Source organism: Apaloderma vittatum, unplaced genomic scaffold, assembly GCF_000703405.1.
Source record: "Apaloderma vittatum isolate BGI_N311 unplaced genomic scaffold, ASM70340v1 scaffold12331, whole genome shotgun sequence".
Taxonomy (NCBI): domain Eukaryota; kingdom Metazoa; phylum Chordata; class Aves; order Trogoniformes; family Trogonidae; genus Apaloderma; species Apaloderma vittatum.
In genome coordinates, this window is record NW_009698572.1 from 26645 (window position 1) to 42691 (window position 16047).

At 39.2% G+C, this 16047-nt stretch overlaps 1 protein-coding gene and 1 non-coding gene across 2 annotated transcripts in view; both read right to left on the bottom strand.

Moving 5' to 3' along the window:
- LOC104280429 (pituitary adenylate cyclase-activating polypeptide type I receptor-like) overlaps window positions 1–15311 on the bottom strand; it is a gene marked incomplete at both ends in the record, with an annotated part of 41611 nt that extends 26300 nt beyond the window's left edge. The window contains one exon of the mRNA XM_009878076.1: window positions 15206–15311. Within this exon, the coding sequence (XP_009876378.1) occupies window positions 15206–15311 (106 nt within the window). The remainder of the gene's footprint in view (window positions 1–15205) is intronic.
- Window positions 2741–2816, bottom strand: TRNAK-CUU. The gene has a single exon. It is a non-coding gene; the product is annotated as a tRNA-Lys (tRNA).
- Window positions 15312–16047: the final 736 nt, after the last annotated feature.

Here is a 16047-nt window from a genome sequence, read left to right on the forward strand (position 1 = left end):
ATTCATAAATTATCATTATTTAAGTTTCACGGTAGCTCTGGGGATAAGAAGATTTTCTGCTCTTTTTACAGCTGGAAAACAAAACAAAACCAAAATAAATGGTGACATTGAAGGCTGAAGACTCTCCAGAGCAAGAGTTGTAACAGAGCTCAGAAGCAAGCTGCCCCTTCACATTCTGACTCCTGTCCTCCTTGCTTTCTTGCTTTTCTATGGCTTATAAATAGAGTTATCTCAGAGGAAAAGGCACGTCTGTAGTAGAGATAACTTATAACAGATCTTGGGCCAAGTTTATTCCTGATGTAACAACAGTGACGCCAGTGTGGATACTCTTGAGAGGCATTTATTCCTTGTTTACTCCTCCAAGTCTTCTGAGAATGAGAAATGACTGAATTAAATAACTTAATTTCTTCCAATGTGCAAATTCCATAATCTCTCCTGGAAATTGTTCTACTGGTGAGTCAAGCAATTCCTTACAGGAACCCATGGGACCTTATGATCTAGTGGAGGAAACAAAGGAAATAAATACCTTATAAAAAGCCAGTTCATACTCCATTAAGAGTCATGTTAACACATTGTGTTTTGTACTCCTGAGCAAGAAGACAGGAGCTGTAATTTTTTTCAAGTTTTTGGAGTAACTGAGAAAGAAATCTTGAAACAAAGATGTGATTCAATAGCAATGTCAGAGTTTAACAGAGCCTGTCTCCCTGTTTCATATTGAAAGTCTCTGGCTCTGCCCGCAAGGTATTCAGACAGTAGAAAAAAATAACACCGAAAATTAAATGCAATCCAGCCTCACAAGGATTTGCATACACCTGGGAAGATCTGGCCAGTATGAAAGGGACTAAAGGCAATGACAAAGGATGAGAAAAGTATGTTATAGGGCACAGTTCTGCACGTCTTAATTATAAAGGTCCTGAAACTTCTTTGTTTCAGTCATTACATAATTTTTCATTTGCAGGGACTGTGATAACATCAGTGTCATACACAAAGATAGTAACAAACTTCTCCATGATATGCTGAGAGTGAATAGATGTTGTATTGCTTAGCAGATATAAAATTAACCCCTACAGTAAAATGTAGTTTGATATAGAAGTCATTTCTAGATGTAGGTATGTATTTATACAGCTACAGAATATAGATATATATTTACATATATCCTCAGATAGATCATTGTGCTGATAAACTGTTTAGGATATAAATAGAAGAGAAATTAGAAAGTGAACAAAACTCTCTCCATTTACAAACGAAGCAAGAAATCATATCCACATGACCAGCTGTTGTAATCATACCATTTGAACTTTTCTGCATCAGCTCTCGATCCAGAAGAATAACGAGAAACAAATCAGTGATTCTGGTAATAAAGACAATTACGAAATAGCCCTACTGACTGGGAGCCCTGTATTTAATTTTGCTCTATCTTATTCAATTATGATAACAATGGGTTCTGTTTTAAGTAGTTTGCAGGTTAGCAGAGAAGAGGTGGAATTACATTAGTCATTTGGCTGGATGACCAAAAACCTGGAGCAGATTCAAGTACTTTCATGTCTCAGGAACAAAGATGAGACATGTTCTCAGAATGTATACAACAGTCATTCAGCATATTGTAATTAATTGTTTGTGGTCATTAGTTCAGTTTGGCTTTGCTCTTGTCACTTGGTTAAGGCATACTCTTGTTACACGTTGAGATAATTGTTTTTCTCTTCTAAAGCATTTCGTTGTGCATAGACTCCCATTTCCCACAATTTTTTTCACACAGGTCCTGGTTAGTCAGTTATTGATGGTTCTAACCTTGCTTTTTGTTTTGGTTGTGCTTTCTGGTTGTGTTTCACTGTGCTTCTTTTGATTTGTTTGTCTGCAAAGGAAACACACTAATCAATTCTAGCAACTGCATGAGCACAAAGTGTATGGCTTGATTAGCAGAACTGCAAGCTGCTGTGGAAAGTCATGCATTCAGGGAGACTAAAATATTTTTGAGGGTAATCAGAAAGGCAAGGAAAAGGACTGATAAGAAGAGTACCTCCAGGTGCTTGTCCACACAACTGAACTATAAACTCCTCCCGAAAACTGCACCATCTAATTCCAGACATGTGCCTTACCTGGCAAAGCTAGTTGGGTAGTGTATTGGGTCAGGCTGAGGTGGAGTCAATCTTCCCATAGCAGCTCTCCCAGTGCTGGCTGTTTTTGTTTTTCTCCTTGGAGTGGTAGCTAGAAGGGTGTTGATAACACCCCAGTGTTTTGGCTACTGCTGAGCAGTGCTCACACAGCACCAAGGCTATGGTTTTGGTTTGTTTTTTTCCAACGTTTACCCCAACAGTAGACTGGGGGTGAAGAACATCTTGAGAGGGGATACAGCCGGGCCAGGTGACCGAAACTGACCCAAGGGGTATTCCATACCATATGACGTCAGCTCAGACATAAAAGGGAGAAGGAAGAGGGAAGTGGGGGGGCATTCGCTGTTTTATGTTTGTCCTCCGGAGCAACCGCTACGCGTACTGGAGCCCTGCTTCCTGCAAAAGCGGCCAGACATCTCCTGCTGATGGGAAGTAGAGAATAATCTTTGTTTTGCTTTGCTTCCACGCGCAGTATTTGCTATTGCTTTATTAAACTGCTTTTTTATCTTAACCCACGGGCCTCTTTTTACATCTTCCCTCTCCCCTGTCCATCTAAAAGGGGAGTGATAGAGCGGCTTTGGTGAGTGCCTGGCCTCTGGCCAGGGCCAAACCACCACAGTCCTTTTTGGCGCCCAACATGGGGCTCGAACCCACGACCCTGAGATTAAGAGTCTCATGCTCTACCGACTGAGTTCCCATTTGGGCCAAAAAAATAAAACGGTATATGTGAATTATGGAGAAAAAAAGAAATTCAGGTCTAGGAAGTGAAACAGGCAGCCAATTTCTCTGAGATTAGGGGTACACCTGGAGTAGGACTCAGTATGCATATGAAGACACCTTAATTGGTGTGTCTTTATATGCAAACTGAACATAAATCTCAGTATCTCTCAACACTACAAGAAGTTGTAGGAGAATTGTCAACAAATTCAGGCAATAAATTAGATGTCTAACAGCCAATGATGTGTTTATTCCCCAAGGAGGCCATTTTCCCCACAATACAGAGACTAGTACAGTGCTCTTTAGTGAAACACACATGGAAAACACCTGTTGGGTTCAGTGGGAGTTGAGGATGCAGACTGGCATCAGCATAAGTAGAGCTGGAGAGGGGCGAAAGCAGTTTTTGGTGCTGAACCCAGAGTCCTCCCACTACGGTGATATTTGGGCTGTTCCAGGTTTGGTAACGGATGGGTTTAGTTTAAGAATTCTCAAAATCTTAAAGATCTTTTAATGGAAGAAGCTGGTGGTAGCTATAAGTATCTTATTAGCTGGGAGGTGAATCGGTTTCACCAAATCTTAGAGGGGAAGCATCACCTCCCTCTTCCTGCTTGGCTACATTTGACGCAGCCCAGGATATGACTGGCTTTCTGGGCTGTGAGAGCTCATTTTTGAATACTTTCTTTCATTTTTGAATACTTCCTTTATGGCTTGAGGCTCAAACCTGTCCCTGTTAAAACCAAAAGTGTCTCTAAATGACATGTTTACAGTGTGATGCAAGAAGCAGGTAATTACTCTGATTCATCTGTAAATCATTTAGAAGGCACTATGCATTCATTGAGCTGTCAAAATCATGAGTCCTCATGACATGCAGGAGCAAAAGTCAGAAATGAAAACAGGAGGAAAGAACATTTATTTTAACGGACATCAATCTGAAGTCTGGATGTTTTTCTAATTTCTATTCCTTTCCAACTGTGCTGCAGGAATAATGCATTTATTTGAGAAAACTAAACAAAAACAGAAACTGGCTTAGAGTTGGACTCTAACATTCAAAGTTCCTGTAGATATGAAATAAAGAAAAAACAGAACATTCATCAAAAAAAGAGAAAGTAAATCATCCTATGCTGAAATGTTTGAATTTAACAAATTAATTTAAAATACATACCAAAGATATGCTGGTCAAACAAACTTCTCTATTTTTTTTTGTTATTGCTGGTTTGGAGGGGCCTACATGTCCACTTCAAAGCAAACAATCTTCTTTCAGATAGCTAATGTGAAATTAATTTTACCTTTAGACTTCAAAATTGTATTGCTGAAGTATACCCATACCACTGAATTACCTATTTCTACGGTGGAATTCATATTAGAAAATGAGATGTCAAGCTGGGAAGCATAACAGCAGCACAGGGCAAGTTCATTTTTTGTTAGCAGAGCACGCAAAATTCTTCTCTCTAGAATGAAATATTTCAACACATTAAGCCTTATGACCCCCAAAACAAAAAACGGCAAGAGTTCTTCTTTCCTACATTTCTTTTGCAAAGGGCCTGAAAACTGCATGAAATTGAAAAATGTGGTAAAAAGTAGGGCTTAGCAAGGGTTCAGGGAGTTGATATTCAAGGTATTGTTATGCACATAAGTTACTCTGCTCTTACGCTTTTGAAAGTGAGTAAAACTGAATCATCACAGTTTTGGATGGTGAAAGGACTACATACAGATATTTTTCTACCGCTTAGCATAAGGAGAGATTAATAACTTGTTACAGTATTATAACTTGTTCCTCTGTCTGGCCGTGATTTAACTTACTGTTCTTAGTTTTATTTTGCTGAGGGAAAATCAATATGCAAAAACCATCAGGAGTCCAAATGATAACGCTTATTCAATTGCATGTATTATTGAGTAGGCAGTTTCCTCTAATGAAGTTCTTGGCTTAAGTTTGCAGGGTATATTAAGAGGTAGTGGATGTAGCTCAGAATAAGCTGAAACAAGAAATGAAATTGTACAGTTGGGTAGTTTTTAGTCATAGGCCACCTATGCAAGAATATCAGTTCTTAGTGAAGTCTTATAGGAAAAAATAACATTTCATGGTAAAGAACCGACTAGGAAGGCTGTGTTGAGTCTTTGGTCTAAAAACACTTGATCCATGACTAGAACTTTCCAAGTAATCCTGCAATACACAGAGATACAAAAAGAAGTGTCTCTAGTTATACAAAAAGTGGTGTGTCAAAATGTTCCTCCAGAAATCCATGCACTAGTGAAAATAAAAGTGAGTCTTAAGAGTGTACAGAAAATCATCCAGCAGAAGGTATTAACGGAAAGCCATTGGAGTTTGTCTGACCCCATCTTGTTCCCATCGCATCTACTTTTCTCTCTCTAGTGGTCTGAGCGCAATCAGCCATTCCCATTGATGAAGTAAGCAGTAACTGGCAAACGTGTTTTCCAGAGTGGGATTCAAATGACCAATTGCCATTTGGATAGCCCTCAACATTTTTGGAGGGATAGATAGGTAATTGTAGAGAACAATGTCTCTCATCCGAAAGCAGACATTTGAAATAGGTCTGATGAGTCACTCCCTCAGAAAGCCAACTTTTGTCCACTGACTGTGAAGGCAGCTTCAGGACAATAGCTGAGATAAAAATACCTATGGCATAGAAATCTCAAGTTCCATGAGAAGAAGTCCAGGCTGTCACACTAAAATAAAAAAAAATTTTTAAAAAGTCAACACTCTGATACTATTGTCCTCTTCATATCAAGGATATCAATGGACAGAATCAAAAATTTGAAACCATACCGCTTTTGTAGCCGGCTCACAACATTCCCATTATATCCCAGAAAACGATGTCCAGTCAGTTCACTGTCTGGGCTGTGCAACTGCTAAATTTGTTAAATCTACCTCTAATGAGAGGCTGAATGAGGGACTGAAAAGAAACATGACTAAAGGAGAAGGACACTGCATGATGCTTGATGACTGTCATTGTATCATGCAAATGATGTCATCATTTGCAAGCAAAAGGAGGAATCTGGCCATGGTCCTCTGCAGCAGGTCCCAGGCTGGAGCATTGCCTCCCACACACATTTCTCTTGGAAAAGCTTTGCGCCTTCTACAAGTTCAGAGTCCTGTCATCTGGTGGAGGACCAGTTTCACACACTGTGTCTCTGCTCTAGTGTCTCTATTCCCTCTTCCCAAGAAGGAGTAAGGATCCTGGTTGTCATTACCAGCAACAGAGAACTTTGTTACTTATCAGGAGCTACTGCAGGGTAGAATGGGAATCAGCTGGTGCACTACAGATCCTTCATCATACCAGAGTGATAAAACACACCCTCAACAGAACCAGGAATCCTACTTTCAGTCTGTATAGGTATATTTGCTGACCATACTTTATGTATTCATTAGCAACAGAAGCCCAAACCTGAGAAATTACAGAAAGGATCACCATCTGTGTTTTGTCTTTATTAACTAACAGCATAAGTATCAATATCTTCTACATCCTTCTAGGCTTTTGTAAGCTCAAGCAGAGATCACAAATTGTTGGTGTGTTGTCCTTTCCCTGCCTTTCAACCCTAATATAACCAAATTCTGCGGATGTCTATGTACAATAAACCTGTAGTCTCTGTGTTAAAAAAAACCAAACACGCCTCCGTTCAAAATACTTCACTGTAGGAATATTTTTGTTTTCTTCTACAAGCAATGCAAAAAGATGGGCATTTTTTAATAGGTTAATTAACATCCTTCAGCAAACCTACATTTTTTTTTTAGAGGTTGTTTTCAAGAAATATGATTTGTTCTCTGGATGTGCTTATCAGTTTCCATCAAGATTCAAAGAATTAGAATGTTTTGGGTTGGAAGGGGTATTTGAAGGTCATTTAGTCAACCCCCTGCCATAGGGAGACTGAAGCCCTGAAAATAATTCCAGTGGTAAAATGAAGTAATGATCTACACTTAGAAATATCCTGGGGTTTATCACTGATTATTGAGGGAGCCTAGGTGACTAACTCAGACTGAACATGAAATTTTTAGGTAGCTACATCAGATGTTTTCACTGTAAGGATTTAATTTATTTTCGCAAAGATAAGTTTTTCAGTGTAATTTGAGCTGCTTCAGGGAATCGAGTTGTCAGGCCAGATAGACATAATTCTTCTGCAAGCCCCATGTTAGAATGTTTTGATTTGATAACTAATCTAGAGACACTTGCTGTTTAGGTCTACCTGAATCTGGTCCTAAAAGTCTCCCTAATTCTCTTGTTGCACAACAGAATGCAGTTTATGGGCAAAATCTAGGGTTCATTTAGGATTTCTCTGAAATGCGGTTACTGCCAGTGCAGAGAAATTCAAAATCAGTCGGTGTTATCTTAATCCATGTTCCCTCACTAGAAAAGAGATCCTAGAAACCAGTCAACTGTGCCATTGATTCCAGCAAGAATCGAATTCTCTCTCTCACTGCTGTGTTTTTCTCAGTGAGACTGACAATCTAAAGACACAATAAAGACTCACTTTTGTCAGAAAATACAGCAGACAGCCACAGAATATGCCAGAGGAATAGGAACAAAAAAAACCATTTTCACAGACTTACCTTTAAAAAGAACCTCCAGCAGTTTGGCAATTGACTCGTTTGTGTTTACAGTAATACAGCACGTGTTTAGGACCTTCACGAAAATGCCGTTTGCATGCAAGGAAACACTTTAATTCAGCACCGAAATGCAGCTGCTTCTGCAGAAGACTGCAGCAACTGCCTGATCGGATATAGCACAAGCAGAGAGCTTGAAAGGAGCTACAAAGATTTAACAAAAATCATCCTGAAATCAGTTATAATTCAGATGACATGTTAATAGTCTTTGGGGGATTTTTTTTTTTTCTGCCACGGTACTATAAACATTAAAATGTTAAATGATTGTAAGTTGTCACAGCTTCCAACTGTCCGTGACAAAGGACCATCACTCATTTCATTGCATAAGTTTTACTGCTATTCATTGCTCATTTTTTAACTGCAGTGACCTGCTATATCATGCCTGCAATTACATGTAATTCTCACAACTACAGCTTGAGGCAACATGAACTAAAACAATCTTTCTTCCTTATGGGAATAATCCACTGTGAACGCATCGACTACTTCTTGCATTGGAAAATAGTCATTTAAAAACAAAACAAAACAAAACAAAACAAACAAATGAAGAAACAACAAAAAAGCAAGTGAATAAGTATATGGGGCAAATCCTCATTTCCACATAGCCTCTGCATATATTGATAAAATATCCCCTATTGACTGTAGATCAGGTTCTCACTGCGTATTAGGCATTCCAGGTGGCTGAAGGTAAGACTGAGCTTCATAATATTTAAATATGGAAAAAAAACCCCAGTTTATATAGTTCAATGAACTAGCTGTCACCATAGGAACAGGGAACTCACAAGTGGAACAGTGTACATAAATGTTATTTTGTTTCAATAGATAAAAAAACCCAACCCCCACACACAAAAAATCACCAAAACCCACTGTTTTCAATTAAGTGAGATTTTTTCCTTCTTTTTGACTGACATGAAGTACAGAGAGTTGGACAGGCAGAATGGAAATTTAATTTTTATCTTTTTATTTTCAATGTTAATATTTCTTTATTTTTAACCCTAGTTCAACTTGAGGAGCAATACTTCTGAAACAATGCTCTGTCATGAAATGTCAATACATTTTTATTTTTCAAATTTGTTATTGGTTACTATTTTGTAGTTTAAGTTATTTAAGAAACGAACCTGCACTTGCATTTTTCATTGACTAAATTGCTTGCAGAAATATAATTTTATTCAGTCCTCCTCCCAGAAACTAATCTTATCCAAGTCAATAACTTACCCAGTTGTCTGGACAAATTCTATTCCACCTTTTATTTTCTTTTAACTTATGTTTCTCAGTTATTAAAGAAGGACTTCCTGGCAATTCTGGAGATTACAAAAGTAATAGCTTTGAAAGACCATGGTAGGAATTATTACAATGAATATACCATGGGATGGGAATAGTAGCTCATACACATGCTCTGCAGTTAATGGTGTTTTCAGAGCTGTAGGCGTTGAATTCCGGTACTTTTCCTTCCCTTCATTTCCCATCTGAATGGAAGTCCTACAAACGCCGGGAAGATGACTAAACATAGATATATTAGCAGTGCTTGCAAAGGAGGCAGCACTCATTTAAGCCAACAAAAGGCTGCTGAGTGTGTCGGCAGAATGTGTTCATGCTGCCCAAGGAGATAATAGAAATTTCTGCTCCATTACAGCAATCTTTACATCTTCTCCATGAGTCATCTTGACCATTCCCAGGCTGCTGATCACCTCACCTAAAGCCTTAACGACTGTAGAACATCCGTATAGATTAGCTTGTCCTCTGGTCCTCCCAAAAAATAATTTATCCCACTAAAGTCAGGCACCCATAACAGTTTGAAATGAGTAGTTGTAAAGAAGGACCCTCTCTCCCTACTTCAGTAGCTATTTAGCCATAGTTTAGACTAGACAATTGAGGTGTTAGTTACTAAAATCAAGAGAGAAAATCACATCCCTAGAGACAAAGCAGTCAATAAAAAATAGAAGAATTTGAAGCTTACGACTCTTAGGACAGAGCTTGGAGGTTTGTCCCATCTCCAGTTGTGACTGGCAAGAAACATTTCTAAAGATCATTCCAAAGCAGCTTGTCTGTAACTGTCATGGAATTGGTGGGTATAGAATTAATTTTTCTTCCTAGTAGCTGGTACAGTGTTGCGTTTTGGATTTAATATGAAAATAATGCCCATAACACACTGATGTTTTAGTTGTTGCTAAGCAGTGCTTACCCTAAATTAAGGATTTTTCATTTTTTGTGTCCTGTCAGTGAGGAAGGCCACCAGAAACTGGGAGGGAGGATGGTCAGGACAGCTGACCTGAACTAGCCAAAGGGTTATTCCATGACACAGCACGTCATGCTCATTAAATAAGCTGGGGGAGGGACAAATCACTGCTCAGGCATCAGTCAATGGGTGGTAACCAACTGCATTGTACATCACTTGTCTTTCATGGGTTTTACTTCTTCTTTTATTTCTTATTTAATTTTTAAATCATTATTATTACTATGCTTTTTATTATTGTTGTTATTAGCCCTTACTTTATTTAAATTACTAAACACTAAATATTAATTTATTGCCAAAGCTGATCTTGAACCATTTCACGGACAGTGCACTCCCAAGTTTTCAGCTTCACTAATGTGGCTGAATTCACAGTAGGATGGCAATGTCCCTTTTAGCTTCTGCTCCTACATTTGAGAAAGACTCTTTACAGAGCCTGCAGCCTGCTATATACCTGGATTGTGAAGACTTTGTTCATTCTAATACTGTTACATTATTATCAATGGAATTTATACCTCCTGAATCCAGACCTTCATAGTGATTACTTTAATAAGCAATGGAGAGGAATGGGCACCTGTCACACAGTCTTCTCAAAGTAAGATGGGTATCTACAAAGGGGGATGTTTAAGTCCTGAAAGTACATGTAAGTGTGACTTCCAAGTACTTATTTTGATCTATTGACTATAAACACAGTTTAAATAACCCACATTGATAAAGGCCTCTCTATTTTATAAGCCTGTATTTAGGTGTCATGAATTCACCCATGAACAGCCTTAAAAAAAGCATTTTGATAAACTGAGACATTCAGAAAGAGCTAAAGGATCAGCCAATGTCTGCCCCAATCTGCAGATCACGTAAGGAACTCCTCCAGCATTTGAGAGAGAGCCACATTTAGGAGAAGAGTCTAGATTACCAGGTTCCGACAGTGGAAAGCAAGATGTGTAAAAGGCTGGGAAAATTACATCATTCCAGTCTACAGCTGGATAAATGTTCTACACTTCATCAGCAGGGCTCTTTCCATCATGGGATTTCTCCAAATGAGTTAGATTCACGGACAGTACCAGATACAAGTGGTCAGACGAAGGTGGAAAGCCCTTGGAGTTATAACTAGGTGAGATACAAACCCATCAGGAAGAAGAAGACATCTGGGAGATTCTCTTTGTCAGAGGATGCATGGGACAAGTGTGAACGTGCTGGCTGCTGAACACTTGCCTGTCGTCTGAGATCACCACTCAAGGAAGGATTGATTGCAAAACTTGCTCACACTGATGTAAAGAGATCCACTACAGTTAAGTGCATGGCTGGAATGAAGAAGACATCTACATAACAAAACACCCCATGGTAAAAATCATAGTCCAGATTTTTCAGGTAATCCAGATCTCTGGCACGACCTAGTCAGTATAACAGAGCCAGATACTAAAGGTAGAATTTATCTGAAAAAATGTAGACATCTACAGTGTAAATATTTATGGCTGAGATGGCCACGCTTGCATCCGAGAAGAAAAGGCATAATCTAGTCTATTTTGAGGATGAAAAAAACTATGTCTCAGGCTCTAACTTATTAGATATCCAGAGCTGCAAAATGAGCAAGGTGACTAGCTCATTTGTAGCTTTAGATCCATTTGCAGGTACCAACATTTAATTAGATGAATCCCAGGCTAAGTGTGCTTGACCCGGGGAACTGTCATTAAGTATCTGAGTAACTCCTGTGCCACTTTCCTAGCCCCAGGGTTTGGAATAGGTCAGCAGAGCCTGGATGGGAAAAAATAAAAGTGAAAAAGGGTGCATATGGATCAGCAGTGAGCTTTCTCAATCCTCATCTGGCGGGAAGTCTCTTGAGGACTGATGACAGCTGGAAGGGGGTCTTTCAGGAACTCTACATGAGAACAGGGACAAAACACCAAAACAGGGAGACTTGAAACATTGGTGTAAGAAATAGCCTGGCTCCACTGCCTGGAGAAATTGAGTATGAAGTAATCATTCCCCTCCTTCCTTTCTTTTCTGCCTTTGGCTTTCATTATTTCCCTTTATCACTTTAATTCCCTCTCCAGAGTGAAGATTCTGTGTCCTGCTGAGATTTCACTTTCTTCAAATTCTCTTTTTGAAAGAGGATGGACACATAGGGTCAGCACATACTTCTTATTCCTTTTTATATAAAGAATCATAAAGAATTTAAAACATTTAAGAGGAAGAACCCATTGTAAAATTCATCGCAAATAACAAACAGAAAATCTCCAGGCAATCACTGTCTCTGAAGCATTATAGGCATTACACAGCAGCAGAAAGAGAGAAAACAGTGCTGGGAAGAATAAAACAGTAATGAGCAAAACATCTGGGCGTGAGAGGCAGAGGGGGAGGGAAAGCGGGAATCATCATGGATGCTTTCCATAGCATAGTGCCAGCGTTGCTTTTCAAGACCTGTGGTTGGACTGGCAGCATTGATATTGTGCCTGTTTTGGACCTCACTCAGAGCAGCTCCGGGAAACCGTGTAGTTCACATCTGTGTTCACAGATGCTGAACAAAACAAGGTGGCAAAATGAGGCAGGAGAGTTGAATTATTTTAAAATGTAGGGACCCATAAGATGTTCTTCCTCTTCTGCCTTCAATTTGTGTTGTTTTTCCTGTACTTTTAGGCAGGAGAAATATCAGTGCAGAAAAAAAGGTCTCTAAACACGAGCCAAGAACTTATTGTTACCACTGTTATTTGTTTTGCACCATCCTTGATGTAGAATTCATGATCAGCAGCATTATTGTTCTAGATGCTGTAGAAATACAGATTGCAAAGATTGTTCATGTCCCAGATTCAAGTTTTATACGTGGTCATTTGATTTTGTGTCACCTGCAATAGAAGAACATGGAGCTACCTGGCTCGCAGAGGTTATTGTAGTTCAGCTGATTTGGTAGGGGTTTTTTTAAGCCACCGTCACTTGAACATGTCCTTGATTCTCTACAGACTCCCTAAAAAACTCGCAATATAATTTCATACCCTGCAGCCCCTCTAAGGGAAAATAAATCCTTAGAAAATTTATACATTGTTCTATGGAACTTTGCACAAGTACTCAAAAGGGGAAAGATGCAGTTCTGTGCTTCTCTCTGCTCTTGAATAAACAGAAGTTTACTCACCAATCTGGAGGAATCTCTTCCTTCTTTCAACTGTTCCTAACAAGCAAGGAAGTTATTCCCTATGTTTTGCTTTCTTTATAGGAAACGAGCTAATAACATAGTTCTTACTGCTACAGATGAATAACAGAAAACAAATGGGCAATTTTCACTTCTCCCAAGCGACAAATAGTTTGTCTGCAGCAGGTGAAAATCAAGAGGAATCAACACACTGCACATGTGACTGCTTAATTTCTGGGCAGTTACTACCTCTTCAGGGAGTTTCCTAATGAAACTTCTCCAAACAATGCTTGCTAATTTCAGCTAAAATACAGGTTCAGCTGTGGAGCAAATGTGCTTGTGGAGTAAAGAGAGAGACCCATGATATTTTCCCAAATACCGTAGACTGTGAATGCATCATGTTTGGAGTGTTCCACCTGTCGTTATCAAGCATCAAAAACAGCGTCACTCAAAACATCGAGTAAATAGTAAGAAGGTGGTAGAACTCTGTTGATGTCCCATCCTTTAATTATGGAGATAAGGCTTTGTTGGGAATGAGGGTGGCCAGATCTGGTTTGAAATAAGTGTCATATATTGAAAGGGTAGTCTGGGAGTACTTAAAGGGGATAGAGTGGAATGCTATAGTCCCAGAGGTGAAATGAAATAGATGTAATATTTGTCTACGGTGATTAAAGAAAGGTAGGGGAAAAAAAGCAACAAACAGGATCTGTGAAATGAAATGGCTTTCCAACAAGAAATATGCCAGAATTCCTCACTGGAAACTAGATGTCTTTGAGGGCATGTGGCTTCTTTACCCGAGGCCATGGAAACTGTGAAACTTGTTGCCACAGAATGCAGTGAACAACAGAAAGATGTGAAATGAGCCTGGGAAAATCTTCTTTACAATGATTCAATCCAAAAAATCCTGGGAGGAGAGAATAAAGAGCAGCTGGATTCTGCTGCTGAGCTAGTGCATAAAGGATTCAGTCCATGCCTGCCTGAGTGGGAGACACATTTTAATTAAATTGAGATGCAAAAGTCTTTCCCGTGACTCTGGGCATCCTCTATCTCTGAGCTGTGCTCTTTGAATTTGGAACAGGCAGTAGGGGAGTAGTTCAGCATGAATAGTCCCCTAGCTACCAGTTTTTTTCTGGATTTGAGTAGCTGTTGAAATAGTCTCTTTTGACCTGGGAAAAATATATGAATTCTTGAATCCAAATAATAGTTATTGCATATTCATAAGAAGTAGGCTCATGGTCAGCTTCTGGTGGTAGGGGAAGAGAAACGGGTTTTTACCCTTTTGTCCTTGCTTATGCCACTTCTGTAGCAGGGAAAAATCAGGAAATTCTGTGATTCACAAAGAGGGTTGCAAAGACACATCCCTGGGGCTGAAATGAACTGCCTTAAGTACATACTTTTCTTAATTCCACTCAACCACGCAGCTCATTTGCCCAAAGTTGGGAAACAGAACAAAAATGAGCTTGTATTGAATAGCAGGACTCTGCTAGAAATACTCCTGGCAACTGAAATGCAGGAATGATTTGCTTCAGAGGACACTCTGGTAACCTAAATATCTGCACCCTGCCCTGCCTTTCTTCTGGGCTAAAATATGCAGTGAGGAAAATGGGAGAGAAGTCTCCTCTCTTTTATCACACACACAGTGTGTTTTATCTGCCTTTCTCTGCAGTTTTACCAATTCCAGTCACAGCAGAAGAAGCAGTTTGGACAGAGCTCAGAAAATAGACCCTGATTTCCAATTAGGTTGTTTGTCATTCTCTGCCCTTCTCTCCCTGGTGCTGGTCATAGGCAGCTCCTGCTGCAGTCAGTGGGAAATGAGACAGGATATTAAACTATTAATTTCTTCTTTGCCTGCTGCCTCAGTTTCTTATCTCAGCAATAGCACAAGTAGTCTTCATCAAGATTACGGTCATCACAATGTTAATCCCTGTAAAGGTTTTCAGATCGTGTGTGAGAGAGGCACAAATTATAACCGAGCTGACGAGGGGGAATGAGCTGTTACAGAACAGACCAATGATGCACTTAATCTTATGTTCAGTCCCCTATAGCTGTTGCCACCTGTACCAGCAAAAAACATAAACACTGTCAAGATCTTTACAGGCATACAGTTCTTTTTTGTGGGTTCTTTTTTCTGTTTTATTTTTTCTTTTTGGATTAATTTTATAGATACATGTTGCTGTGTCGCCTAAAGTACAGAAGCAGATTCCCAACCTCATGGCAATTACTATGGTACATCCCCACTGATTGATTTTTGTGTCCTTATAACGTTTCTTTAAGCTCATTCAGCTGCAGTGCCTGTTTCTCTTACTGTAAGATGTTTGCATCGACACTGCTGAAAATCCCTGCAGATGTGCCAGAAAATGTTTGGGAACCATCAGTTCAATGCACATGATCTAGCCCAAGCTGAAACTCACCCGGAGAAGAGTCATTAAGAGGGTTCAGGGCAGCTGCCCTCCGTATCTTCTCCAGACAAGTCTCTTGCTCCTTTTTAATGATGCAGTTGGAATGGGTTGCCGTAACCTGAAATGTGGGGGGAAAAAAAGGAGGAGAAAAAGCAATTAGAAACTTTAAAAAGTCAGTGAATTTGTGGTGAAATATCATTAAGCTTTGAGGTCGCATTCTGAAAAGAAAAAGAAATAAAAACAACCACAGAGAGAAAATTGCAACAAACTTGTATTTGGGGTTTTTTTGTTTTCTTTTTTTTCCCCCCTCAGAATACTTAAGGCCACTTTATGGAATTTTAGTGCTTATAAACTGTATAGGGGGGTTATGTTATTCCTCCTGTCAAAGTGGAATTTGTAATATACTTTATTGTGTTCCTTCCTTATACAAGGCTGAAGCAAAGGTATGTCTAAATAAAGAAATAATATAAAGAGGAATCAGAAATCAATTGAGGCTCAGTTTGATCTTCCACCAGTTTCTTATGAGTCTTGCACAATCCACTAACTCCACTCAGGACTCAAAATTAAAAGTTCTTTCTCTCAGTCTTTCATCCCTCTCAATTCCTCAGTGTTTCCTTCTTCCTTTGCTCTCAGTGAATACAAGGCAACTTTCTTGCCAAAAGAGAACTCAATGCCAGTTAAACTGAGATGACTTCATAGAAATCTCTTCTTTTCAGGTTGGCCTTTTTTATTTTATTTTTGTCTTTAAGGCTGTAAGGCAGACAACAAGAAGTAAAATGTAGAGGTGAAATAAAGGAAAAAAAAAAGAAAAGTTAATTTATAAGAGGAACATTGCAACCAACAGAATACGGGTA